This window comes from Urocitellus parryii, chromosome 16 (assembly GCF_045843805.1).
Source record: "Urocitellus parryii isolate mUroPar1 chromosome 16, mUroPar1.hap1, whole genome shotgun sequence".
NCBI classification, from domain to species: Eukaryota; Metazoa; Chordata; class Mammalia; order Rodentia; family Sciuridae; genus Urocitellus; species Urocitellus parryii.
This window is the reverse complement of record NC_135546.1, coordinates 1,589,723-1,617,637: the sequence shown is the minus strand read 5'-3', so window position 1 is coordinate 1,617,637 and position 27,915 is coordinate 1,589,723. Positions and strand designations below refer to the sequence as shown.

Genomic DNA, 27,915 nt, shown 5'->3' with positions numbered 1-27,915 from the left:
AGGTATGTATCAAAATGATCATCAAAATAAGGTTCAGTGTGAATATCAGCAATTAATTTGTAGATAAAATAGTAGTGCTATACAGAGACTTAAGCAGCTACTTGTCATTTTAAAGTTGAGTTGAGCCGGATGGCATGTGCCTGTTTTCCCAGAAGCTCAGGAGGCTAAGGCAGGAGGATCGGAATTTCAAGACTAGCCTCAGCAACTTAGCAAGACCCTGTCTCAAAATATAAAATAAAAAGGGCTCGGGATGTGGCTCAGTGCTTAAGTCCTCTGTGTTCAATCTGGGGTAGCAAAAAAAAAAAAAAAAAGAAAGAAGAAAGAAAACCACAAAGAAACAGTTGAGAACACTTCAAAATTTTAAGTGACCTGATTTTATTAATAAGGATTAAAAAATGTTGATACTATTAAGTTGAAAAGCATAGGAGTTTTATTTTAATCCTTTCTCTGCAATGGTTTATTTTTTAACTAATGAATATTCTTATATTGTATATATTAAAGCCCTACTTGATAATTCCTAAACTCTTGGTTTCAAACACTCCACAAGAATTTTACAAATTATGTTTCCTGTATCTTCTAATTCTGCACTCTACTTCTTGCTATCAATCATGTCATCAGACCCCAGACTATTAAAAAAAAGCTCACAAAAAGCTATTAGACTGCTTTTTACCACCAAAATACAAAAAATTAGCCTTATGAATGTAACTTACACGAAAGGATATTTATTAATGCTATAAATCACAGATCCAGTGACAGAAATAGTTTGAATACAAAAAGAACAAAAACAAGGTCACCAGCATTGCCCTGAAAAGCTCTCCAGTTCTTCAGCATGGCTCACCTGGGGATGTATTCTCAAGTGCGAATGTTTAAAATGTAGCTAAAGATTAGTGTTCATTTGCAAGGACAGTAATCCCACTTTCTCCACGGGAATGTTGAGACCCTCGGTGGAAGCCTAACACCACAGACAGTTACAAATCTACACCTCCCGTTCACGGGAAGCACTCCCAGCTTCTCCTGGACACACCCAACTGTCAGCACCACTATTCCAGGGCCTTGGGGCCATTAAGTAAAGCAAGCGTCACCTGAACACAGGCACTGCGGCACCATAAGAGCCAACCTGATAAGGGTGATGGACACAAAGTAGCCACTAGGTGACCACCCACCAGATTGAACATACTGCCCAAAGGGATGAGTCAAGTCCTGGCAGGAGGACGACAAGCAGCAGGTTTCATCAGGCCACTCACAAAAGACATCATTTAAAACAACAAGCTGCTTCTCTCTCACTTTTCCATCTGTGTTTTTGGATTGTGGTTCACTGTGGGCAACTGAAGCCTCCGAGAGCTACCCCAGCTGAGGAGGGAAGCTGTGGAGGAGCTCCGTCACTTCCTGCCATAGAAGGGATCAAAGTGTTCCAAAGGTCTAGAACATGACCTAGTGAGCTTCAGAACAAAACAACATCTGAAGAGGGCACAGCAAGTCTCTAAAGCAAATCCACGCCACTTTTGTTTGTTTAAAGCTTTAAGAAAAAAAACAAATTACACAAACTCATAAATGCCTTATTCAAGTCCTGTAATTATTCTATTTCATTATAATATCATTCATTTTCAATGTGCCAAAAATATGGCTTTACAAAATGTAAACCAGCAATTTTTAGAGAGTAAATTATGTTAACAATTTTATTACTTTTGGTTCTTTTCAAAGGGTAGTAAAATAACACCTCTCCAAAATCACTTAAGTCTTAACTGATGCCACCAGACGGTTGTAAGTAAAATTTTCCACTATCAGATTATGCCTAGATAAATTAAATATATACAATTTTCTATGGATAGGTACCAAGAGGTGCCAAAATTTGTTCACACTTAATTGTGTAGAAGCTGGGTGAAGGAAGTTTTCAATTAAAAAAAAAAAATCAAGCTGGGTGGGGTGGTGCACACCTATAATCGCAGCTACTGGGGAGGCTGGGGCAGAAAGACCGAAATTAGAGGCCAGCTGGGGCAACCTAGCAAGACCCTGTCTCAAAAGAAAATATAAAAGGGGCTTGGGATATGGCTCAGTGTTCCTGGGTTCAATCCCCAGTACCACAAAAAAAAGTTTGAAAGTTTAAATCATTCACTTTAAATTTCAGACAGTGTCAATGTGACTTTTAAAGAAAAAAATTAGTTTAAAATTTAATAACCACAGGTTTAATAACTTTTTTCCTTGAACACTTAATTAAAACATTTTCACAAGTAATAATCAGATGTGGAATATTTAAGTGTGAAAGATTTCAAAGTTTTGGTTTGTTAATATTACTTTTTAAATGTTCTCAATATATACAAACATATAAATCATAGATACAATTAGTTATATATCTACAATAATATATGAACACCACTCTCCTTCCCTGGCCATACTGCAATACATAAAGTACTAAATCTCTGTGCTATTCCAGGCAAACAAAGAAAAAGGAAAAAGGGGAAAAAAAGTCAAATGCCTTTAAAAATAAAATCTTTAAAGAATAGTTTCAAAAATAAAGTTCAAATATTGCGTAAAATAATTTAACTGCAAATATTACTACATTCTGTAAAACAGTTTTTTAAAAAATTTTTGCACTCTACAGGAGTTCCATTTCCTAATTCTATAAAAGAATTTATTGAAAGTCTACATTTAGATAGTAAACGTTTACATTCAGTTTGATGGGAATTCAATTTTCAGAAGTTAACTGAGCCTTTGTCTCAAAAGTTCGTCTATTTGAGTTTTATACATATTTTTCACATCTTCAAGATCTAATCGAAGTTCTTCGGCTTCTTCTGCTTTTTCTCCATACATCTGCAGAATAGTGTTGTACCTTTGATCCAAATCCTGAAAAATATGTTTGTGATTTTTAAAATAAGTATACAGAACATCTTCAGTTATCACAAATAAATCAACAGCTAAACGTATGATGGATTTAATAAAAGTATATAATACCTCTTTTAAAAACAAAACACACACCACAATCTATGTAGGTTGGAATAAATAGCAAAAAAAGATCAAAAAAAAAACAAAACCCAAAAACCTAGTTGAGTGTGGATCTTGACTCTCTCTCTCGGCCAAGTCTGGAATTCTCCCCGTCCGTAACCGAGTCGCTTTCCCATTAATCTTGGCACGCCTGATGCCACTCCAGCCTGTGACGCACTGAGGGGTGAGCCCTGGCCCACAGGACAGGCCCAGAGAACACCCGCTCTCACCATGGCGCAGCAGTGTCCACAGCATGAGGAAGTGCCCACTGTGGAGGAGCAGACGCCCCCAGAGCACGGCTACTGCAAGTGAGCCCCGGCCAGGCCACCCCGTCCGTCCTGCACGGGGACTGGCACGAGCGAAAGCCACTGTGGATGAGGATGCGAGCAGGACAGAGTCCTCTCTAAAGCTCTTTGCTCAAATACTAAAACCCTTTGATTTCCAAAGACATGGCCCAACTCATACACCCATTTTACATAAAGTGACAACCAAGGGCTCAGCCCCACCCGGGAGTGAGGACACTTACCCTGAGCTGAGCCCGAAGCCTGGGAATCTCCTTCACTTTCTCTTCTAGTTCGTCGTTCTGACTCGTCAGTTTAACAAGCTCTTCAGCCATTACCGATCGGGTCTTTTCTAGACTGCCGATTTCTAGCTGAGGAATATCACCAGAAAAAGTTCCAATCCATCTTACCTTGTTTAATAAGCTTACTAATGTAGAAACACTCAATGAACTAGAGGTGTCGCTGTTACAACCCTGCGCTACCCCTTCAGTAAAACCAACAGCAGCAGAGAAAGAATACCACCTCCCCGAGGGTCGGATTTAGGAATGACTATGAGAGACGTGAAGAGCTAAAGAAAATCCAAACACTTGTTTGAAAAACGTATGTCTTTCTAATCTCAGAGGCGACACACCCTTCAGTATTTCTAGTTACTGCAAGAACAACAGGAATGGAAACACTGCAGGGACTCCCTCCCATCCGCACAGGGAGGGAGGCTGTGGTCACCGCCAGATAGATTAGCCAGGGCTCCCGGCACCCATCCTGGCTACACCGGCACCGAGTAGAAGACTGTTCTGATTCACTGCTTGCCAGTTCCAGTTCTCCTAATGGAATCCCATTACCCTGGAACTGTAGACATATGATGGAAGTAGAAGTCCTCCACACTCTGTGTATGTCAGGTCCACACTGAAAGCACGTAAAATGGCCCACATTTCCTAGTTCGTGGAATTTTTAGAAAGCAAGAAGGGCAATGGAAAGCTGCTTGCTGTCCACATATGCTGCCTCCTTCCCCTTGCCCACAGGATCTCGCTCGGCATTCCCCCAGGGGTATTGGGGACATGGGTGGAAAGTCTGGGAGGAGTGACTGGGCTCAGCTCAGCACCTCCCCTTTTGCATGGGAAGGGCTATGCCAAGGAGCAGACCCCTGGGCTCCTCAGGGTCCCCTGGGCAGGCCACAGCCCATGAGGAGGCCTACTGCAGCCAGCTTGTCCTGTGGCAGGACACAAGTCGGCCTGGTGCCGGCAGCCAGGTGGCCGGCTCATCTGTCCCTAGCTGTCATCATTAAGGTATGTGACATCCCTTGTCTGCTTTGTGTGGAACCCTTTCATTTTGCCTGTCAATTTACTTGAATTCAGGTGCCATTTGTTGGGCCCCCGTTTCCCTCCCTGGGACAGCACACTTATTTCTCCACACCTGCAAGTGAGCGATCTCCCCTTCCCGCAACTTCAGCTGAGATTGCAGGCTCTCCACGACGCTGGAGCCTGCCCCCAGCCTCACGGCATCGTACAGCGTGCCTCCACTTGCCGAGGCCGACATTGGTCCAAATGGGTGGTCGGGAGCCTCATCCTGTTTTAAGGAAAGCACATGTGTCGCGTTACCAGGTTCAAACAGAGAGATTCTGTCGATTACTGCTTTAGAAGGTCTAGGACTTCAAGGAGGAACACTCAGATTATCCACATTAGAAAAAGAAGGCTAGGACTTTCACAAAGGCAGGACTCATCACCCACCCTTCCACACGCCTATGAGAGGCCACGGAGCACGAGGCCATGGACACGGAACACTGCCGAGAGAGGCGTGCATAGGAAGCACACATTACCTGGGACAGGAAAGAGGTCTGCAGCCCCGCCATATCCATGCCACTGATGGAGCTGGAGCGCGACAGGGTGGGAGTGCTAGAAACGGAAAGGGGCTTTCGCTCCTAGGGGAGGAAGGACACACGTCAGGGGGAGCACTTCTCTGTTACTGACAAGAGCGGCCCAGGCAGACCCTGCCCCTCCCCAGTGTTCAGGATGATCTCAGACCAGACAGACAGACCTGGTCGAGTCACCACGGGACCCACTGCTGTTTCTTAAATGGAATGAGGATGTTTTTTGTTGAAACAACTGGAAGAACTGACTCAGGTTAAGTAACATACCACCAATTAAACCTACTTATTTAAAATAAAATTACCACCGGGTCTTACAAACCAGGAAGACTCTGAGTTATATATTTTATTTTTTACTGTATCTCTTTAAAAATTCCAAATACATTCAAAAGGTGATCTCCACTAACACATACTATTCCTGACACATTATGCGAACTTCAAGTGCACCATAACCCTTCAAGCACAGGAGACTCACTTTACGGAAATGACCTCACTTCTACTGCTAAGCTGCCTGTGGGTCAATTAGTTTCAGTGAGACACTACAAAACTCATTCTAAAAAGAGGAAGAGATTCTGTAATTCAAGGCCTAGAAATTCAAATGTCTTTGGATATACTCAAACTAGTTTTGATCCACTCTGCTAGGACACTGGTAATAGTACTAAAATTCATTACTACATTGGTTTTACACATTAAAAAAGGCACTACAGATAAGCCGAATTACAAAACAATACTCATTACAACAGCTCCTAAATGGTGATATCAAAAGTCAACAGAATCCAATACCTTCTCTCTCACTGCTTCTGGAGTGAAAATGGCTTTCTTCCTTTCTTGTTCAACTCTCATTTTTTCCATTTCTAGCTGACTGTTCAACAGCGTCTAGAGGAGAGAGACGGTCAGACCCTCTCTGTGATTCTCCCTGCTGGCCCCTAAGACCTCCACGGCAGACTAGGGCCCAGCAGAAACTCCTGCTCGCCCAGCTGCTGCCCTCCGCCCAGAACCACGTGCCCTGGGGACACCCAGAGTAGCACCTTTTCTCTCCTGGTCTCTTCCAGCATTCTTGCATATTCCTCCTTTAGATTTTCCAATTCCACCTGGTACCTGGTAAAGCAGAGAGAATTAAGCAAGACTCAAGGTCAAGGGACTGACCACAGAACTCCTACTCAGGGGCACCCTAGGGTAGGCGGTACTGGTGGGAAGAGGCCCTGTGCCTTCTATTCCCTGCTTGTTAGGATTTCCTTGAGAGGGAGGCTGAGCACCCTGTTCTAGAGTGCACTCAAATCTCTAAGAGCAGGGCTTCTATGAAAATGCTGGTCACGCCTGCCATCCCAACCACTTGGGAGACTGAGGCAGGAGTCTCCCGTGTTTGAGGCCAGCCTGGGCAGCTCAGTGAGACCTTGTCTCAAAAAAACTGAGAAGGAAGCCAGGCACCAAGGTGCACAGCTGTAATCACTCCAACTCAGGAGGCTGAGAAAGGAGGATGGGAAGTTCAAGGCCAGCCTGTGTGACCTAGCAAGACCCTATCTCAAAGTAAAAATACAAAGGGCTGGAGATGTGGCTCACCGACAAAGAGCCCCTGGGCTGAAGCCCCAGTACAATGAATGAGTGAATAAGAAAACAGAACTGGGGACCTAGCTTGGTAGTAAAGTGTCTCTGGGCTCAATCCCCAGTACAGAATGAAAGAAAATATATTTATGAAAGCTCAGATATTTTCTTTGTAAATCATTTTTACTTAACTATATTTTTAAAGGCAGGATTTCCGAGAAGAGCTCAGTGGGGAAAACACACTAATCACTACTTCAGGTGACCTCACAACGGTGGCTTCCAGTGCACAGGAAGCCTGCAGTGCTGCCGAGACCTTGCAATGTCAAAATGACTCCAGCAAAGTGGTCTCCACACACACTAGTCTGTTTTTACTAATGACTTAAAAAAAAAAACTGATTCAACTGTATGAATGCTTTCCCTGGAAAAATGTAAATACAAACAACCCATATCACCTAATTTAAAAAGCCTGATGCGGTCCAAGAGTCCCAGCACCATCTTGACATGTTTTTACCAGTTATCCAACTTCAAACGCTGAGAATCCTGCTCTCAGTTCTGAGTGTTATGATGCTTTTGACGCTTTTAACTATGGCTTCAAAATATCAGGAAACTACCAACAACACCACGGTTACACCACCAAACATGCTCACCGATTACTTTCATCCTCCAGTTTTCGTAGCTTGCTCCTCTCCGATTCCAGCTGGGCCTGGAATCGACTGTTCTCCTGCCTCAGGAGAGAATTCTGTGAATCCACGGAAGACATCTGGGTCTTGATGGCCAGGAGCTCCTCAGTGGCTGCCCGCTCTCTTTCCACTGCTGCTGCCAACAAGGTCTGCGACTCAGCTGATTGTAGGAGAGGAAGAAGGACCATGTACCCGCGACCAACGCACCAAGCTGACCCAAATTGGAGCTAGCGAGGCCTGTGGCCAGCTCAACCAACAGTTATCTCCTGCCTAAGCCAGCACTGCCTGCTGACACAAATGAGCAATCTGAACTGAAACCTGCTTTATCACTCATTTCCCAAAGTAAAATACTTTGAAAATGAACCTTTGCATTCAGAGAGCAGTAGACTGGGGCTGGGGATACAGCTTGATGGGAGAGCACTTGACCAGCAGTGCAAAGCCCTGGCTTCCCTCCCAGAGCTGCAACAGCAACCAAGGGAAGCAATAACAAATGGTCCTTCAGCAACTGGACGTCCATAGGCAGGGTTTTAACAAAAAGGTCTCTATCAAAACATCACATATGGAAGTTAACTCAAAATGCATCTCAAATGTCAATGTACGACACAGAACCATGAAGCTCAGGTTCTAAAGATGAAGATCTTGAGGCTCTAGGCCAAGCAGAGAGTATGACACAGACAGCAGAAGCAAGTCACAGATTGAAAACTCAGGGAAACAGACTCCTCCACTGCGTCACACTTGGCTTCTTGTGGAGAAGGGAGAGACACTGCAGACCAGGAGGAAGGACTGCCAGACACTCACACAGGCCAGGTCCACAGGGTGGGAGACTCACAACGCAAAACGAGACACACCAACAATCCAGCTAGAACAGGGACAGAGACGTGAGAGACGCGTAAGCGTAAAGGACATGTGAAGGACACGTGAGTGGAAGAGCGCCCAACAGGCGTGCAGGGGAACACAGAGAGCCTACTGAGATGGGGCCACCTGCCTTCTCAAAGAGGGACAGGACAAGGCCCAGGAGCAAAGGCCAGCCAGGGCAGGCAGGCAGTGGGGAGGGCTTGCAGACGGAAGCTATCGGCATTTCCTTCAGAACCCGCTGCCCAGCTACCACGGGACTGCCAGCCACCGTGATTCCCCAGCCCGCCCCGCTCCTGACAGGAGGCAGGGCCACTGCACAGACAAGACCAAGACAGTTACCAAGCCGCTCGGAAAGGCTCTTCTCCAGCTTCTCCCACGACGTCATCTGGGACCCTAAGGTGGCCTGCAAATTCTCTATTTGTCGAAGCAATGGCCTCGTTGTCGACGAAACACTCTGACTCAGCTCCTGGTTCCGATTCTCTGCTTCCTGGAGCCTCTGAATCAAGAGAACAAGTCGTCACGACCAGCAACAATAAAAATACCCAAAACACTAGAAAACCCGAACTTCATCAGAGATGTCTGGGAAAAAACTGTTTTTCCAAAAGAAAACTATTTGTTTTATGAAACTATTTTTTTCTACTCAATCCTTCAGTTGGAAAAAGCTGCACAGAGAATCCAAGTGGGTGCTTCATAGCAAAGCACTGCAAAGACAGCCGTGGTGAGTCTAAAGGTGAAGGACCCCCAGACTCCTCGGAGCTGCCTCTTGGCTCAGGTACGTCTAAGTGTTTAAGAACACAGAGCACTGGTGGGAACTTTACTTCCTCTCCCTTTTCCTAGGTACATTCACTGATGAAAAGGAAGAGCAACAGAAGCCAGGCAATGGCTATCTGCCCAGTCACGGAAGACCGATCCCCGTGAGGAGGACAGCCATTACGGTTCAAAGGGCAATATGACGGGCTGGGCATGTAGCTCAGAGTGAGACCAGTGCCTGCCACAGGCAAGACCTGGGGTCAATCCTCAGCACTGCAAAAACATAAAAACAAAGATAAAATAAAATCAAAAATACTGAATATTAACATATCTATCATGATAAATTTATTTCCTTCAAAACAAAGTTGGATGTTCTCCTGGATCTGTTTTTCAGGTGCCCACTCTGTTCACCTGAGCCACAGCCACGTAGCAGCTGACAAGGACAGTATGTGTTTAGCTCTACACGACACCAAGGAGTCCGTATGTATTTCCAGGAACCACCCTTTCTGACTGTCGGGGAAAGCTGCGACAGTACCTGCTGAAGTTCACTGATCTCGTGGCGTAAACAGTCCTCCTTCCTGGCAGCGGCCTGCTCTGCCCGCTGCAGCGCCAGCCGGAGGTCCCCCACCTGGAGAAGAAAGCAAGTCATCTCTCTGCCCATGCGTCATCTACAACGTCCTGCTAACTATGCAAGTCACGCCACGGTGACTGGCTGCTCACGCACATTGCTATGTACTTCAGAGTGTCCGAAGAGCTTTCACCCACAACTGCCACACACCCCTTACCAAGCAGTTCCAAAACAACAGACATCCAGCACCTATGAGGAAAGCGAGGGGGCCAGGCTCAGCCCTCCACAGCACGGAGGACAGACGCCACGTCTGCTGAATCCGCCACACAGGCCGAATGCCACAGGAGTGGACACGCTATAAAACCAGGCGCTCAGTGGAGCAAAAGGGCGACAGGTGAGTTGGAAGCAGGTGCTGCCAGAATATATTTTGTTATATAGCTCTCACTTTGTAAATGTTTTATGTATCCAAAATGTAAAACTGAACCAAAAGCGTCTGGGGTCAATGAGGAGAGATTAGCTTTTTCAATCAATGGGGAAAACTGACATCGTAGCAGAAGACGTACTGGAGAGCCATCGGGGGAACTCCTCGGCAGCCTGCTGGAAGCCTGCAGGAGCTGGGGCAAGGACTGCTTCTTAAACACGACACCAAAACACGCGGAACAGCAGAGGACACACAAGCTGGACGCCGTCAAATCACAACCTTGTGTAGTATCAAAGGAGGCGATGGCAAAAAATCGAGAAAACATTCACAAACCCTGTATGTATCAAGGGATAGTTTGCAGACTATGCAAAGTACTCTAGTAACTCAACAATAAAGAGAATACAGTCCAATTTAAGAGAAGGGCAGCATCCCCGGCACCACAAAAACAAATAAGTAAAAGAAAGGAAAAGGGACAAAGGATTAGAATATGTCAATACACTTCTCCAAAGAAGACCCAGAAGTGGCCAATCAGCATAGGAGAAGCAGCTCCACATCACCCAGCACACTGAGATGCCAATTCCACGCCCACTATGAGGGTCACAGGAATAAAACAAAGAGACAGTAGCGAATGTGGGCCAGAGAGTAGAGGGCATGAAGCTCTGATCTACTGCTGGAGGAAACTGGGGAAAAGTTAACTGTGGTCTTACCCTAGGACCTGAGGTATGCATCCTGGAGAATTTAAAACATAGGCATGCAGTGGATAAGGAAAATGTGGTTCATACACACAACAACATATCACTCAGCCTAAAGAAGATGAAATTATGGCATTGGCTGGTAAGTGGATGGAGCTGGAGAATAGTACGCTCAGCAAAATAAGCCAGTCCCAAAGAACCAAAGGCTGGATGTTTCCTCTGATATGTGGATGCTAATTCACAATAGGGGCGGGGGGCGGCTAGAGAAGAACAGAGGTACTTTGGACTAGACAGAGGGGAGTTGGGGGGGGCATAAGGGTAAGAAGGATAGTAGAATGAATTGGACAATATCACACTATGGGCATGTATGACTACACGACCCATGTGATCCTACATCATGTACAACCACAAGAATTAGAAATTGGACTACATTTATGTTTGATGTATCAAAATGCATTCTACTGTCATGTGTAACTAATTAGAACAAATAATAAAAAAGAAAACACATTCATACAAAAACTTGTATATGGATATTTATAGCAACATTCATAGTAGCTAAAATGCACACATAACTCAAAATGTCCACCAACTAATGAGCTCCGAAGACAAGGCCTCCCAAACTTGGTTTTCCCTCCTTCATCTAAGGCCCTGGATTGCCAAAGCTATCATGAATGAGCTAAAGAGTGACATAAATGCTCTTGAAATTGTATATAACAATTATGTGCATATATACATTCTGTGGAAACAAGGCACTTACCATCATACTTTACTCTTTTTTTGGCAAAGCTGGGGTTTGAAGCCAGGGCCTCATGCACGGTAAGAAAGTGCTCTCCCAATGAGCTACATCCCCAACACCATAATATTCTTAAATAAGTCTGAAGCTCACAAAAAATTAAATAATATGCACAATGTGAATATCTCTCTTTAATAGCAATGTTAAACACAATACACAATCACATTTTGCACAATGCAGCACTCTTCAAAATGCCCACCAAGATCCCCGTAGCACCACAGAAGGTCTGATTCAGGCCAGCAAGAGCTGTTTGACTTGCAAAGTATCAACAAAGGCACAGACGGCCATGTCTGTCCGTCCACCACCCGCTGCTCACCTGGATAGCCAGCGCTTCCTGCTGCTGGCGGGCTTCCTCCTGGGCCTTCTCAAGTGCTGCGGACAGCTCTTCCTTTGCTTTCACGTCACGATTCAGAGCCGCTTCCTGGGCCGCACTCTCCTTTGCAGCATTGGCTTTGTGAAGATCAGTAAGTTCTCTTAAAAAATTAGATCGACAACTTTTATTTAAAATAATGTGCAGTTAACTAGGAGCCTGCTGGTGAGATTCTGTTAGCGCAGCAGTCTGCAGAATGAAGGAGAGCTCCCCACAGCAAACCCGGCTACTGGGAGGGCTCTGCAGCCTGCTGACCAGTGACAGCTCCCACACAGGCGTAAAATGCTGCTGGGGCTCCGACAGCTGGAAAGGCCTGTCCTCAGATCCCCCCGACCCGCTGCACTGGGCTTGGTCCTTACTTGTATGCACTGTCCAGAGCAGCCTGAATACTTCGATTCTTCTCCTCAAGTTCACCCGATTCCATCTGAAGTCGGCTAAGATCCTTCTCTTGGCGTTCCACCACAGAGTTTAGCTTTTTAATATTTTCTCTATGTTGTTTCTCAACCTCTTCTTTGCCATCAAGGACCTATGTTATAAAAACACACAGAAGTCTTTTTTAGTTAACAACAACCTGGTAAATAATTGTATCCCATGAATCTCAGGAGAAAACTCTTAACAATACATCTAGTAAATTCTTTGAAAAGTTCTTCTCCCATGACACATCTGATCGAATCACTCCCAACACTCCAAAAACCAGGGCCAGCTGTCCCTACAAGAAGTGGTGACAACAGGTACGTAGAGAACGGCTGTCATTCACCTGCTTTAAATGCTGCAACTCCTCTTCCAGATCTCTCACTTTTTTGTTCAGCTTTGCAATGGTATTTTCATTGTCTTTGTCTTTAGATCTTAATTTCTTAATGATGTTAGAATTATGTAGTTGCTGCTTTGAAAGTTTTTCTCCTGGCAACAGTAAAAAATTAGAAATCAATCTGGTGATGATTTTCTGAGAATCTAAACAGCTTGTTTATCTCACTAGTGATGTAATATGGGAATTTTTAAATAAAAATTTTAAAAACAAAGTGTTAAAACTGATTTGGACAGGAATAATCAAAGACTAAACTTATTAGGTGAAAATTGCAGGACAGGACTCTGACAGTTTTAAAGAACTCTTCCAAAATATTATGCATTTCAGGGAGAAACATGTGCTCTTCAATGAGAACCTTGGTATCACCCCCAGAACAAGCGGAATATGAAGCTCCTGTGGAGGCCAGTGCCTGTCATGGCCGCCTGGGATGTGAGGAGAGGGAGGTGCAGTGCTGACCAGGACACTCACCCCTCTAGGTGGGAGCTCCTGACATGGTGCCTGGGATGCGAGGAGGGAGAGGTGCAGAGCTGACCAGAGCATTTCTCACTGATAATCTCATCTGAGGCTTCTCTTAAGATAAGTAGCAAATTCTGAACATGGACCTGCTATTGGAAAACTGGACTCTAGTCTTCAAGTCATAAAGAAGGGCAGAATCCCCTATTCTGAAGCCTGAGACCTAAGAGCCAGATGCAGCAATCTCCCCTGGGTCCTGGGGCAGGACAGTGCCCGAGTGCGAGCCTACGATAGCTATGAAAAACCACGGACTCTCCAGTGGACCACGCCTCAGAATCAAGGCTTAAGGTCAGCACAGGGTACTTGAGAAGGAAAATGGGTGAGTCCTTGGGAGACTGAAAACCACAATGTAAGCCGTCTACAATGGCTGTCAAGTGGCTTGGATAAGGGCAGTGCTCGGTGTGCAGAAGGACAGGGCAGGACGGTACCACCTGATTCCTTAGGTGATGAAGGCGTCCCTGTCTTCTACCTGTGGCTTTAGGCTTTCAGGTGTGGGTCTTAAAAGCACTTCTGGGGGACAGGGCACTGTGGGTGCTCCTGTGGGAGATCACTCAGTGCAGCCCACCCCCAAACTAAGATACTAAGTTTTCAAATTGAGGCATTTGTTAACAATGTCTAAATAATTTCCTTAAGTTATAAAACATGCATTTAGCCTTCCCTGCAGTCTCTGGAGGGCTTCACCAGCGTGAGGAAGTCCTGCTGGTGGGTCTTGTGACTCTCCTCCCTCAGGGCCTACATCTATCTGCATGGACACCTCCCTCCCACTGCAGCAAGCTCCTGAAGGACAGGAAGACAGGCCGAACCAGAGCTGCACCAGAACCTGACGCCGAGCTGCTCGACAAACGTCAGCTCAACACACGAAAACACTGAATAAAGCTCCATGTTTCAAATGAACTGACTGCTTCCAACTGTTCTCAAACTAAGTTTTTGTTTTCTAGAAATGCAATTAGGTTCAATAACATTAGCCCAGAAATGTCCAACTTACAACACATGGAACATCAGCATTTTAGAAATAAAATGTCCAACATTAGGACAACAGTGAAGCCAGTTAGGTCTACCATGCAACAGAGCCGATCAGAGCCACTCACGGCGAACGGCCAGGCGGGAACTGACAGAAGGAAGCCGGGAAGGCCCATGCGATCTGAACTCTCTGCACTGCGCTGCGCTGAACAAGACCACAAGCAATCAGGCTTCCTTCTATCCCCTCTTGTTTCTTTCTCATACACTTTCCTATACTTCAAGCATTTCTGCAAATATTATTTCCTACCTCTTGAAAAGCTTTAATTAAAAAAGAAAAACACAAATTGACTTAACCACTTCATCCAAAACCTCCTCTCTACACAAGAAATCCATCAATGTCCCATAGAAGTGATCTATCTCATGATGGACCTTTACTTTCTATGACCTGGTCAAATGTAATAATTTAAAATTTAAAACATGACGACAATGAGAACATCATCATCACTATTGAATGTGAACCTCAACACCCTGTACCCAGTCAGAGGCAGTATTTTTCCTGTTCTTGCAACAGCCATCTTTCAACAATGGCCCTCAAACTTATCACAGCTTTTACAAGGCAACCCGAGTTTTGCCTATTTTTGAAATTTTTTTTGACCTCCCTAGAAACAAAAACATGTATACTTTATCTATCCCCATGCATCCTACTCTCCTGCTTCCATAACAGGCATTTCCTGTCCAAACCTTCCTTGCTCTTATTTACTTTTTTTTGTCTTTTGTGTTTTGAGACAGGGTCTCACTGTGTTGCCCAGGTTGGCCTCCAACTCCTAGGCACAAGTAAGCCTCCCACCTTAGCCTCCCAAGTGGCTAGGCCAGCTCAGCAATTTTTATTCGAAAACATCTGCCTGTCACATGACAAGGATTTTCCTTGTTCTTATAATATTTTTCATAATCAAAAGATTACATACCTTCTTCCATTAATCCTTGAATCTGCTCATCTTTCTCTTTCAAAAGGTCTGCAGTTTCACTACTATTCAGTCTAGTAGCAAGTTCTTCTTTTATATTTTTGACTTCCTGATTTAAAAAAAAAAATATGTAAGTACTATAAAGTTACTTTTATTTAGGCATATTTTTCCATTTTCCCCATACCCGAAGAAGCCATCCATAATCACAGTTCTATAATAAATTTCTGAGTTTTCTTCAGTTGACCTATTACCTTGGTTAACTAAGACTAATAAAACAGCTTAGAACATGCCATATAGAATCTAAATTCAGATATATAAGTAGATTTTAATATAGAACTATAAATGCAAATAAGTAAACCACCTTTTTTAGGGGGCAATGTTGTGGATCAAATCCAGGCCCCCATGCATGTTAGTGATCTACCATGGATCCCCAGCTTTAAGCTTACATGCAGTATCCTCACTATCTACAGACATCCACTCTACAGGGTAAACGTCACTTTAGAACAACAATCAGGAGGGTTGGTTAGGTAGTGTCAAGCTGACGTCGGAACCTGGACCAAGCCAGCTAATCAAAGCAACCAAGTACACAAAGGCATGATATGACGTCTCTCCTTTCTGAGGAGTACATATAGGAAAATGGTGAATTCATACTAACATTGGTCAATGAGGGGGAAAGCAACCTAATTGGGAAAGGCCAAGTGCAGAGACAATGTTATGAGCAATAGTTGGACTCAAGCACTAATTACTACCTCAGTTGTAAACAATGTCTGAAATAGGCAACTTTCCAAATTAGAAGCATTACAACCTGGTTCCCAACCAGAGTAACTGTCCCCAACAAGACATCTGGCATTAACAGTAACAGGCAGGGAGACGGGGAGGAAGAAGAGGGTAGCACACTGGAATGTCATGGGTTGGCCAGGGGTGCTGTCCAAACAGCCTGCAGTGCTCAGAACAGATCCCACAACATGCAGTATCAATAACATGGACGGTGAGAGACTCTGCATTAGAATATGTCAACACCATCCCCAAAAAGGAATCACTAGTAGAAAGTTATATCTTAAAATTACTTTGATATATATATGTGTGCGTGTGTATATATATATACACACACACATACATATATAGTATGTCTGAAGTAGCTGGAAAATAATAAATGAGAGTAAAGATAATTTTTAAAAATTAATAACACCATTTAGATTTAAGTGTTAATTTACTCTGATGGAATTATAATTCACAAAAATCATTCTGATCATCTTTGCTATATACCTTGCAGATATTAACATAAAAATTATAGAAACCAACATCTTTTTACATCTTATACTATATTTAAAAACGATAAATTTAAATGTACAAAAACTTACAACCCAGTTGTTAATATACTAGACATATCCTTTAATCTTCTTTTTTCTAACACCAGCATACAACGGGTGCGTGCGGAGTGTGTCTGCCTACCTTCTTGGCAGCGTCTCTCTCCTTACAGGCCAGCTGAGCCTTCCTTTCTGCTTCTGCGATCCTCTGAGTGAACTCACCCTTCAAGGAAGACACACTGCTGCTCTCCTCCCTCACCCTGAACATCTCGCTGAATTTGAAACACAAGAATGAAGACACTGTCTGCATAGCCCAGACATGACAAGATCAGCCTACTTCTCAAAATGAAGACATTTCTTTAGCATGTACCTTATTCAGATGGATCAGGTTTAGATAACTCTGGGGAGGGGGAAGTACTGTGGTTTGAGCCCAGGGGTGCTTCACCACTCAGCTAAATCCCCAGTCCTTTTTATTTTCTCTCTTTTGAGACAGATCTCACCAAGTTGCTGAGGCTGGAGCCCCCCTTCCCTCAGCCTCCCGTGTTGCTGGATAACAGGCGTGCACCACCACACCTGGCTTAAGTTAAGTAACTTTTAGAAAAAAAATTACTTGCTTAGTTTATTTTAAAGCAGCTCAAATATAAAGTCTCAATTATGAATCTTCTGTCTCATTTCTCCAATCTCCTTAAAGCAAATCAACACTCAGTATTTTGACTATGTTATTACAATTTTGTTTAAACATGTTTTACTAGAAGACTGGTTATAAGGGAAAAGAGGTAAGATGGGGTTTTTCTGTTTGTTGTTTGTTTCTTTGTTTTTGACGTGTAGCAATTGAACCCAGAGCCTCACAGATGCCAGGAAAACGGCTCAAGGGCTCAGCCATCCCCAGTGCAAGAATTTTATTTTGGGGTGGGTTTTTTTTTTTTTTTTTTAATCTCTCTCTTCTATGCCAAAGGGAACATGGTAAAGAAAATCTGAAACCTATGAGTAAGGTTTTGGCTGAAGTACTATTTAATTTTCAGTAATTGTAAACAAGTTAAATCACAAGACATTTTAATTTCAAAGCCATCCCTGAGTCGCACAATGCACACGGGGCTCCACAGAACATGCAAGCCACTCACGTTCACAGAGTACTTACTCCTTCAGGTTGTCATATGCTTCTTCTAGGAGTGCTTTTTCTTTACTAAGAGATAATAACTGAGCCTCCCGTTTTTCCAATTTTTCATTCAGAAACTGTACTGTCTGAAAAAAGAATACATAAAAGTCAAAACACTGAATTTTTAAAAGCGCACTGAACATATGCAGGCAATGAACTCAGTCAGCATGATAAACAAGACAACACTATCTCATAACAACCAAAACAACACTGGGAACTCAGAGCAGCAGGGGCAGAAGAACTTGTGCAGCTAGCAGGAGAGTGCTCATCAGAACAGCCCCAGATTGGCGCCAGTGCAGAGCCAGACACTGCAGTGCAGAACCGCAGACCAGCCGTGCATGCCCACGGCCTCAAGCAGGTCCACAGCCTCATGCAGGTCCACCTCACAGAAGAGGGTTCCTGGTGACATGTGATCATATTCATAGCAGGCTGTTTGTAACAGCAAAAGTTGGAACAGCCTGTAGGTCCACCAAAAGAGGAAGGAAGGCAGATGCATTGGAAGAGATCAAGGGAGCCTCTGCTTTCCTCACTACTCTATAATCCGAATGTCGATTTTTTTTAGCATGACACACTGCATTTAACAAACAGAAGTAACTTTGGAAGCCCATAGGCATGTACTTCTAAGGCTTCCAGAATTCCTAGGATAAAGCAAAACAAAAAGTGGTTCTGAGGCATCTCACCCCTCAGGTTGTGCTGGAGCACAGGTGAACAGGTACCTGAGGGAAAAAGAGGACCTGCTGGACCAAACAGTAGTCTGACCTGAGTCAGGACTGCGTCAACTGCGGGGTGACTTTCCTTCTCAAGTACACTGAAAATACCCTAAAATATCTTCCTGAGAGTGAGAGTGTTGTTTTCTCGGAATTCAATGTACTGTTATGAATTTTATTGTGTACTGCTATTATTAATTTGAGTAATATACCCGTGGCATTCTATTTGTAAATAATGTTAAACTTGGTAACAGCATTTGGCACTTTTAAAACTATTAAATAACTCAACACATGGCAGTTACAAGACATTTCAAGACATCTTGTATCTCAGGAGTCTATTAAAGATTCCAGATCCAACTGAATTTCTATACCTAAAAATTATAAGGAAAAACAAAATTATTTCCTCATTCATGTAAGATACCTGCCCACTGGAGATATCAAAAATAAGTATAAAGAGGGGTTGGAAATGTGGCTCAGTGTAGAGTGGCTGCCTAGCGTGCATAATCTCTGGGTTCTGGTAGTATCATAAAACTAAATAAATAAAATAAATAAACACGGGGCTGGGGATATGACTCAGAGATAGAGCACTTGCCTAGCATGCGTGAGACACTGGGTTCGATCCTCAGCACCACATAAAAATAAAATAAAAAGATATTGTGTCCACCTATAACTAAAAAATAAATATTAAAAATAAATAAATCTATAGCAATAACATAAAGAGAAAGCAAATTAAGGCATTATAAGGACTGTACTCCTATGCATCAATGAAAATATTAATATTAAAATCATCTAAACCTAAATAATAAAGATTAATTTTAAAATTTGCTCCAAATAATGTGAACATGCAAAAAACATTCTAAGAACAATATAGTCAGGTTCATTTTAGCATGACTATGTGCAAAGGCATTGAGGATACGTGCCGTAAGAGAAGCTCTTTCCAGCTGGCATACTGAGGAGGATCGCATACGAGGGAATTTTAAAGCCACAAGGGTTAAATGACAAAGATAAAAGATGGAAATTCTTATGCTTAGTGATATTGAAATATCAACTTATTCTACCCTGCTGTTATGGAGAAATTTCAAATAATTTAATATCTATCAGTAATTTTTCAATTTTAAGGTCCTTAATGTTACACTGAAATGGCAAAATATCTATCTTTTTAAGTCAGCACAAGTCATTGGTATCAAAGAAGACTTTTTTGGGGATTGAACACTTGGGTGCTCTAGCACTCACTTACACCCCCAATCCTTTTTATTTTGACATAGGGTCTTGCTAAATTGCCCAGGTGGCCTCTATTTGTGACCCTCCTGCTCCTAAATCACTGGGATTACAGGTGAGTGCCACAGTGCCTGCTGAGATGAAAACGTTTTAAAACAAATGATTTTCTCTCTGAAATGCACATTCCAAAGTCCTCTCCTACTTTCTACAGTACCTTGCAAACATCTTCCTTCTCAGCAAGAGCCTCAGGCTGTGCCTCCGCAGCTCCCCCCTGCCCGGCCACCTTGTGCAGGACAGCGTGTCCTTCGCCCACTGGCGCAGGAGAAACCGCCATGTCTGGCTGCTCACAGTTAACGGGAGTGGCGCTCCGTCCACTTTCTTCCATCTCTGCTTCCTCGGCAGGTGCGACCAGTGTTCCATCCGCCTCCCCTTCAGCTTTTCCCTCCACAGACTCCACTGTCTTCGTCTTCGGAGTTGAGCCAACCACAATCGGCCCTAAGGCGTACCCCTTGCCTGGCAACTCGTCGTCTGAATTGATCTCGCTCACGCTCCGGCTATCTAATGACTGCACACTGAACGAGTCTATTCTTTCAAAAGCATCGGAGGAGCAGCAGCTCTCACTGAGCTTGTGCAGCTCATCTAGGCGGCCATACTCAGGACAAGTGGACGTGGAGAGCAGCTGGAACGAGGTCTGCATCAGGGGAAGGCTAGACCTGGGGTCTGCGGCTTCCTGCCTGGAGCTCGCGGAGCTCTCGCTCATCACGCTCTCGTGGTCTAAGACCTCAATGTCGCTGGTGGTGGACGTGCCCGAGGAGAAGGTGCTGACGGGAGGAGAGGGGGTGTTGCTCTGCCTGTCTTCCTGCTTTGGCTCCTTGGGCTCCAGAGCCACGCCCTTCTCTTCTGCAGTGAGAGCCTGCGGAGAGCCATGGGGCACACTTTCTGTAGCTGGTTTCACGGTTATTGCACTCTCTGATGCTTCCACACCTGCAGCTGGTGCCTTCAGGTCAGACTCTCCACCAACAGATTCCTCGAGCCTGCCCTCAGCTTGAGGTGACGGAGTGCCTGCTGCCTGAGCTCCCCCTGACACACACAGAGGAGGGTCCTTCACTTGCAAGTCACTGGTTTCAGGTCTTGACTGTGCATCCCGCAAGGGTTCATGCAGGCCACTTTCCACCTCCTCTGGCCGCTGTGATTTAGCTGGGGGCTTCGATACCACTGGGCTCTTCTGAATGCCCTGCACATCGGTTGGAGAGAGAAAGGCACTGAAGAAATTTTCTGATTCATCTACAACAGTCCTGCGAACTGGCTTTGTGATTGCTTTAGGAGAGGCTGTGGGTGGACTCTGAGGTTCAGTGTTTGATTTCAACCCCCAAGTTGAAGTATCCCATCCTCCACTGACAGCAGGACTTATTCCTTTGATAAAATACAAACATAAAAAATATGTATTACTTTAATATTTCAATCATCATTGTAAACCAATACAAATGTAAATCTAGAGAAGAGAGAAGCTATGGAATGTGACTGTAATGTGCACCTGCTAAACTCCTGGTTCACTGCATCATTAACCAGCTCTGCCTGCTGCATAGGAACCAGGAGCACCGGTAGACTGCACCTGGGCTGCATCAGCAGAGACAGGTATGTTACACACTCCACAGCAAATTAACAATGCAGTGGCATGTGTTTGTTGTGGTGGTGGTTTATTGGAGCTGGGGATGGAACCCAGGGCCGTGTGCATGCTAGGCAAGTGCTCTGCCACTGAGCTCCAACCCCAGCCACCAAGGTATGTTAAACAACCCATGTTGAGTCCAAAATACATCTGATTCATCTCACAAAATCCTTACTTATGGGTCATGCTCAGTCATAACAAAATGACCTATTCCATCAGGTCATTTTATCCTTGTGATTGCAATAGTAAAACACAGTTATAAACTACAAAGAGGGCAACATTCAAAAACTGAACCTAAAACATTGGAGACAAATGTTCTTTTCCAAAGATCAAACCAAACTGATAAGAACATGAAGTTCAAACAAACATTATTCATTTTCATCCACTTAATGACAAGCTGGTTCTCCAAGTTCCACTCTCCAAACTCATTCTAAAAGAAAGTTTTGTTCTCTTAGAATGTGTTCCCAAGTTCCAAATTATGACATCAATTAGTAAGGTCATTATGAATTCAAGAAATGTACCATTTTTAGAACTACTACGTTTTGAGACCTTTTTTTTTTTTTTTCTTGGTACTAAGCATTAAATCCAGACATGCTTAACCATTGACCCACATCCCCAGACCTTTTTATTTTTTGTTTTGGGATAGGGTCTTGCTAAGTCTCTTACAGCCTCATTAAAAGTGCCGAGGCTGGCTTTGAACATGTGATCCTCCTGCCTCTACCTTCAGAGCTGCTAGGAATACAGGTATGCACCACTATGCCAGCTAACCCTAGGACTTTTAAAAATACTCCACAGAAAATAACATTCTGGGGCTGGGATTGTGGCTCAGCGGTAGACTGCTCGCCTAGCACAGGGGGGACCCGGGTTCAATCCTCAGCACCACATAAAAATAAAGGCATTGTATTGTGTCCATCTACACCTAAAAAAATTTTTAAAATTTTAAAAAAGAAAAGAACATTCTGGGCAAAAGGGTAATTATCAGTCAAAGAAACAGCAACTTCTAAAAACCTGATAATAAATTTTAAAATGAAATATTTGCTAAATTATTTCCAGCATCTCTTTTAAATATTTTGTCTTTCTAAATTAAAAAGTGGCTGAGGAGAGTTATCACAAATCCTGCACAATTAGAAGTTAATGGAGAGAGCACAAATAACTAAAAGTTCCTAAAATCATCAAGCCCTACAGTAAAGTTTCTCCTTTTTTTTTTTAAAGAGAGAGAGAGAGAAAAAATTTTTTTAATATTTATTTTTAAGTTTTTTTCAGCAGACACAACATCTTTGTTCGTATGCGGTGCTGAGGATCGAACCCAGGCCGTACGCACGCCAGGCGAGAGCGCTACCGCTTGAGCCACATCCCCAGCCCTAAAGTTTCTCCTTTATTATGACTTTAAAGTTGGATGGGATAAAGATGCCAGAAACTTTAGTTTGGAGACATAGTTTTAAATTCATTCCTTTAATATATGAAAATGATGAAAAACATAAAACCAAAATTAAAGATGGAAATGAACAAGCAAGATTATTAGGTCAGCTGATTAGTTTATCATCATCCCAAGGAATGACAGGAATAAAATTTGTCTCTTGAAGAATGCTTTATATAATCAGTTATCTGACATCCACTTAAACTACTCTGTTCTTCAGATAATGGTCCTTTTGATTATCTAAAACATGGTAAGTGATCAGCAAACATTTATGACATTTACTAAAACCTGAGTATATTCTGAATAAGCTATTTTTTAAAATAAATTATATAGCAGGATTCATGCCCCAGATTTCGAAAACATATTCTTAAATTCTATCTCAAGTTCAGAGATTCAAAAGGTGGGATCCATGTGAAAAAAGTAAGTAGAGCTACTCCAAGAAAGTCAGACACCATCTTAAAAAGTAGTAAGATGACAATGAAGCACCTCATGATTAGAGCCAGAACTTTTCTTTTTTTTTTTTTTTTAAATAATACACTTTTTAGTTGTAGTTGGACACTATATCTTTATTTTGGTTTTATGTGGTGCTGAGGATTGAACTCAGGGCCTTGCACATGCTAGGTGAGTGCTCTACCGCTGAGCCACATCCCTAGCCCCCAGCCAGAACTTTTCAACAATGTAAAATTAAAATAGAAACCAAACATAGTCAAGAATAACTTGCTCTTTCACCAAACTTGCTCTTTGGTTCACACTCCCCAAATCTGCCAGTCTTTACTCCGCACATCAGAATGCTGACCTCCTTCCTGTTCTTAGACTTACAACACAAAAGCAGCTGAAGGTGAGCGATTCATTTCAGCAAATCTGACAGACTTAAGAAAGAGTAGAATGAATGGGACTTCACTTTCCTATGTTCACATATGAACGTATGACCAGGGTAACACCACATCTTTACCACCACAAGAATGGGAAGTTATATTCCCATTCTTGTGGTGGTAAAATACGTTTTACTGTCATGTATATCTAAAGAACAATTTAAAATTTTAAAGATAAATGAAAAAATAAAATTTCCAGGGGAAATAGAATCTGACAGATTTGGCACTGCAGTTATAAAATTGATACAACCCAAATCCTTGGGCCAGGTTCCACTGGTCATAATCCAGTGTCTTCTGCCCCGGGATGTCTGAGTGAAGCACAGCAAACTGCTGTTTTGTGTACATAAACTACACACTCCTTTGTTCTTAGACCTCCCACGGTATGACTCCGGGCCAGTGGCCTTGGGGTGGTGGATTCAGAAAAGAGGACATCGGAAGAGGGCCCTGTCCTCATTGCTCCAACCCTGACAGATCCTGGGCAGTTGTGAAGATGACAAGCCCATTAAAAAGTCTAAGTGCTGGACAGGAAGCTCTCAGAGCCAAGAGTGGTGCCCTACTCGAGCCTGTGACCTACTGGGGCACCAAACCTCAGAGGTCAGCAGTGCACCTACAGGGACACGGAGGGGTCAGGATGCCAGCGCCAGTCCATTCACACACCCCAGATCTGATATGCAAACGGCCTGAACCAGGCCCGGCAGGATGTGGCATGGGGACAGCAGACAGCACAGTCCTGGTCACCAGAGTGCTCAGGACCTGGGCCAGAGGGGAGAGAGAGGGGGTAGGAACAGGGAGACCACGCAGAGGGAAAGGCACATTCTGGGAGGACCCTGTCCACACCAAAGGCAGGAGTCTCTCCGTCCACACCGCCGGCAGCACCCGCTCGGTCCACACCGCCGGCGCGCAGCCTACCCGGCTCTCCGTAGGGCGCCGCCTCGGCCCAGGCGTGCGGCTCCTCCTGGATGTCCAGCACCCTGTCGATGGACTTCTGGGCCTGGGACAGGGCCTGCTTGGCGAAGCTGGACAGCTGCGCGGCGTTGAACCAGCTCATCGCCCCTCTGGCCGGCGGGGCGTTGGTGCGGAGCGGGGCGGAGGCCGCGGCCGCCTCAGGTCGCCAGGTCGAGTGGGCAGCCTCGCCCTCTGCGCTGGGGGTTGGTCAGTGGGCGGCCATGGCCCAGCGGCCCCGCCGGGACACGACCCTCCCTCCCGCCGGCCGAGACGCGGCCCGTGCGCATGCGCCGGCCCCCTCCACGTCCACAGCGCCGGGTCCGGGTTCTCCTGGGCGTTAGTGCAGCCCGGCGTGACGTCACGTCCGGGACCGCGCGGCCGGGTAACCAGCCGCGCCGGAAGCGCCTCTCCGACACATCCGGCCGGGACTGCTCCTCCCGGAAGTCGGTCCGCTAGTGAGGAACCCCAGGCAAAGGGGAGCTCACGCCTCGCGCCTCCGGCGGCACCTGACCGCCTGTCACCCGGGACCCAGGGCGAGCCTTGGCCTGTATACGGCGCAAGAAGCGTGGGCGGCGGTCGACGCCAGACGCCAAGCCCTCGAGAGTAGGCGGGGCCGAGGCCCGTGGAGGTTGTGTGTGAACCTCCCCGTTGATGGGCGGTGGCGAGCTCAGAAGCACTGTCCTTGGGAGGCCGGGGCGGGAGGCGCCCAAGTGCCAGGCCAGCCTCGGCCAAGCTGGACTGTGTCCGCGTGAAAGTGCAGGAGGGCGGGACGGGGATGAAGCTCGGACCACCCCAAAAGGACCGAGGCACCAGGGGAGCGCCGAGACTGTCGCCCGTCGCACGCACGGGGCCTTAGCGAGGTGGCCGCCTGCGTGGAACTACGCGTCCGGCCCGCATTCCCGTCGGGGACAGCGCTCGGCCCTGCGGGACCACTACGGAGACCGCCCAAATCCAGAAAAATAGAAGAGAATGACCCTCTCTTCTATTGTACCTGCAGTTGCATCCAGAGAATCCGCAGGAAGGAAGGAAAACAGGCACAAGATGAAAACTACCAAAAAAAAAAAAAAAAAAAAAGGCAAACCAGAAAATAAGACTGAACCAAACCTCAAAGAAGACCAGTCTGAGAAAAGCCAGAGGAGGAGGGACAGGAGGGAAAAGTAGACAACAAAGACGGATTCACTCTCTCTAGTAATTTAAAGACGACAGAGTGCAAAGGCATTTGGGCAATGAGGTGGATGGAATAGGAGGGCTGGGCTCAGGGTAGCGCACTTGCCCAGCATGCAAGAGGCACTAGGTTCTCACACCGCCTATAAATGAATAAAATAAAGGTTCATCAACATCAAAAAAAGAATAGAAAAACAGAAATAGAATTAGAAACAAACCTAAGGGTGTTCCTGGATGGAACGTTAGAAACCAGCCTTGCCCCTGTTCACCTTGATTTCCGTTTCATAAAGATATTAACATTGCTGTATAGTGTTCTTTTATTAGCATTTTTCTAATATATCTTTCCTAGTATATCTTTTATTAGCATTTCCTAGTGATAAAACGTGCAGGTATATCCATCTTTCTACTCTTAACTAGCTGGTGTTAGTGGCTTTAGATGTTTCTTACCTGCTTCTCACTGTTTACTGTATTTTGAGCCTATCCTATTTTTACTAGGATTTTCTCATTGTGTAAGTTCATAATAAAAAATAAAAGTTACTATGTAATATATGAATATATTTTGAAAGTTAATACATTTGTATTGCTTATAAGCATATTAAGAACTTGTTAAGGATGAAAGGCTAAAAGTTTAGTCTCAGTTGTGCTATATGTACATATAACTTTCTTGTAAGCACAATCTTCAAAGATTGGCCTTGGGAAGAAATCTTAAGTTGATAGCCTAGTTCCTACTCCAGTCAGCAGCTGTTTTGTTTGGCCTCACTTATGTTAAAGACAAAATCCACCAACACTTAAAAGACTTCATACAAAAATCCAGGGTTCCATGGTGACACTCACTCAAAAGCATCTTGGACTTGCCCTAGGTCCTCCCAGATCTCTGAGACCTGGAAAGGGAGCAACCTGCCCAGAACCCGTGTAGAACAGGAAATGGAGGGAACTCTCACATGGAAGACTCCGGTGAAAGGAAAGGACAACTACAAAATGAAGAAAAGCCAGAAGACCAAAGCAGGTCCTAAGATGAAGGGAAGTCAGGCAAGGAAGAAAAGCTGGATGTGGAGGGGAAGCCAGCACACCAGGGAAAGCTGTATGTAGGCTGACAGAAGCCACGTGATAAGGGACAACCAGAAGATCCCGGTGAGCCAGAAAAGCAGGGAATGTGGGTGATGAGGGCAAACCGTAGGTGAGGTCAAGCCATAAAGCACCACTGAAGGGTTATGTGCCCTGTTGCAGAAGGGAAATGGATGGGCCACACTGATATTCCCAGTAACTCTCAGTAGGACCAGAGTAAAGGCATTGGAGCAGCAGATGAGAAACTGTACAGGTGTATAGAGGGTCCAGGAAGAGATAAGGAAAAAACAAATGGGCAGCTTTCACCACATGCAGACACCTGCAGGATGTGCTGGCCCCAAACCCAAAGGGGTGGGCAGAAAATCAGCATGGAGGCAGGGGCCACTAGGGCCCTTTTGCCTTCAATTCTGGATTCTTCGATCATCCTGTGGCAGCCTGAGTTCCCTGCCAGGATTTTTCCAGGCCCTGTGCTTTCACCTTGAGCTGTTACTTAGCATTAGGTGACACTCTCCTTACTGGTGGCTCCTGACCCAGCTACAGCACTGTTGGTACAAGATTTGTACCTGTGTATGCTACAGGATAAATCAACAGAAAATCTGCAGATCAGCTTTGTATAGAAGACCCAAACCTCCTTAAACTATTTCTTCAGCAGTGAGATGGAGACAGTATTACCTTTTCAGAAGGCTAGTTTTGAGAAGTATAGCACCTGAATAAAGGAGATGCTAAATGTTGTTTCTTCACCTTCAGAAATTGAGGCTATGCTGGGGACATGGCTAAGTTCTAGCTTAGTAGTCCACAAGTCCCTGGGTTCCATCCCTGGTATCCCAAATAAACTAACATAAAGTCAGGCTGGCTCTGACTTTTTAGGTATATAATGTAAATTTACCCCCTTTGGATTGATAATCAAACAATTTGTCAACATGGAGCTTGGAAGAATAAATGAAAACCACTGACACATAATTACAAAGCTTTTGAGCAGAAAACTGCCATCTAACCAAAAAACAAAACAAAAAAACGGTCATCCAAGTCAACAGCAAGGACTACATGTTCCCACATTAAAATACTACAACCCAGGTTTTTAGTACATGTGCTTAATTTTGGTTTTAGTATCTTTGAAGAAACAAAAATATGTTGTGACCTTAATATAAAAATATAGTTATTCAATTTCATTACATTATTATGTTAGAGGCAAGTCAAATTAAAACAGTAGATCTTTACTGTGGAAATCACTGTAGCAAAAGTATTAATTCAGGTGCAATAAAAATCTGGTGATAGTATTCTTTTAAACATTTAAAAATTATTCCTACATTACTTTGGAATTACTGTTCAACTGAATCTACTTTTTAAAATTTCAGTGAAAAAGGAA

At 44.4% G+C, this 27,915-nt stretch overlaps 1 protein-coding gene across 1 annotated transcript; it reads right to left on the bottom strand.

Moving 5' to 3' along the window:
- Positions 1-1,399: 1,399 nt before the first annotated feature.
- On the bottom strand, positions 1,400-24,646 carry Tmf1 (TATA element modulatory factor 1). The gene is made up of 17 exons (XM_026392673.2): positions 24,285-24,646; positions 19,635-20,833; positions 17,478-17,581; positions 16,485-16,611; positions 15,036-15,141; positions 12,550-12,692; positions 12,152-12,318; positions 11,739-11,895; positions 9,484-9,576; positions 8,538-8,694; positions 7,311-7,503; positions 6,150-6,219; positions 5,905-5,997; positions 5,074-5,175; positions 4,671-4,823; positions 3,506-3,631; positions 1,400-2,841 (listed from the first exon to the last, which is right to left on the bottom strand). Exons 1-17 carry the CDS (start codon positions 24,421-24,423, stop codon positions 2,698-2,700), a joined length of 3,273 nt encoding a protein of 1,090 aa, XP_026248458.2. The 5' UTR covers positions 24,424-24,646; the 3' UTR covers positions 1,400-2,697.
- Positions 24,647-27,915: the final 3,269 nt, after the last annotated feature.

Excerpts from the sequence above, each read along its gene's own strand:
- Tmf1 (XM_026392673.2), bottom strand. The coding sequence starts at position 24,423 with ATGAGCTGGTTCAACGCCGCGCAGCTGTCCAGCTTCGCCAAGCAGGCC. Across the intron at positions 16,612-17,477 it reads GCATATGACAACCTGAAGGA|CGAGATGTTCAGGGTGAGGG; the intron begins GTAAGTACTCTG and ends TTTCAAATTCAG. Across the intron at positions 15,142-16,484 it reads AGAGAGACGCTGCCAAGAAG|GAAGTCAAAAATATAAAAGA; the intron begins GTAGGCAGACAC and ends TTTTTAAATCAG.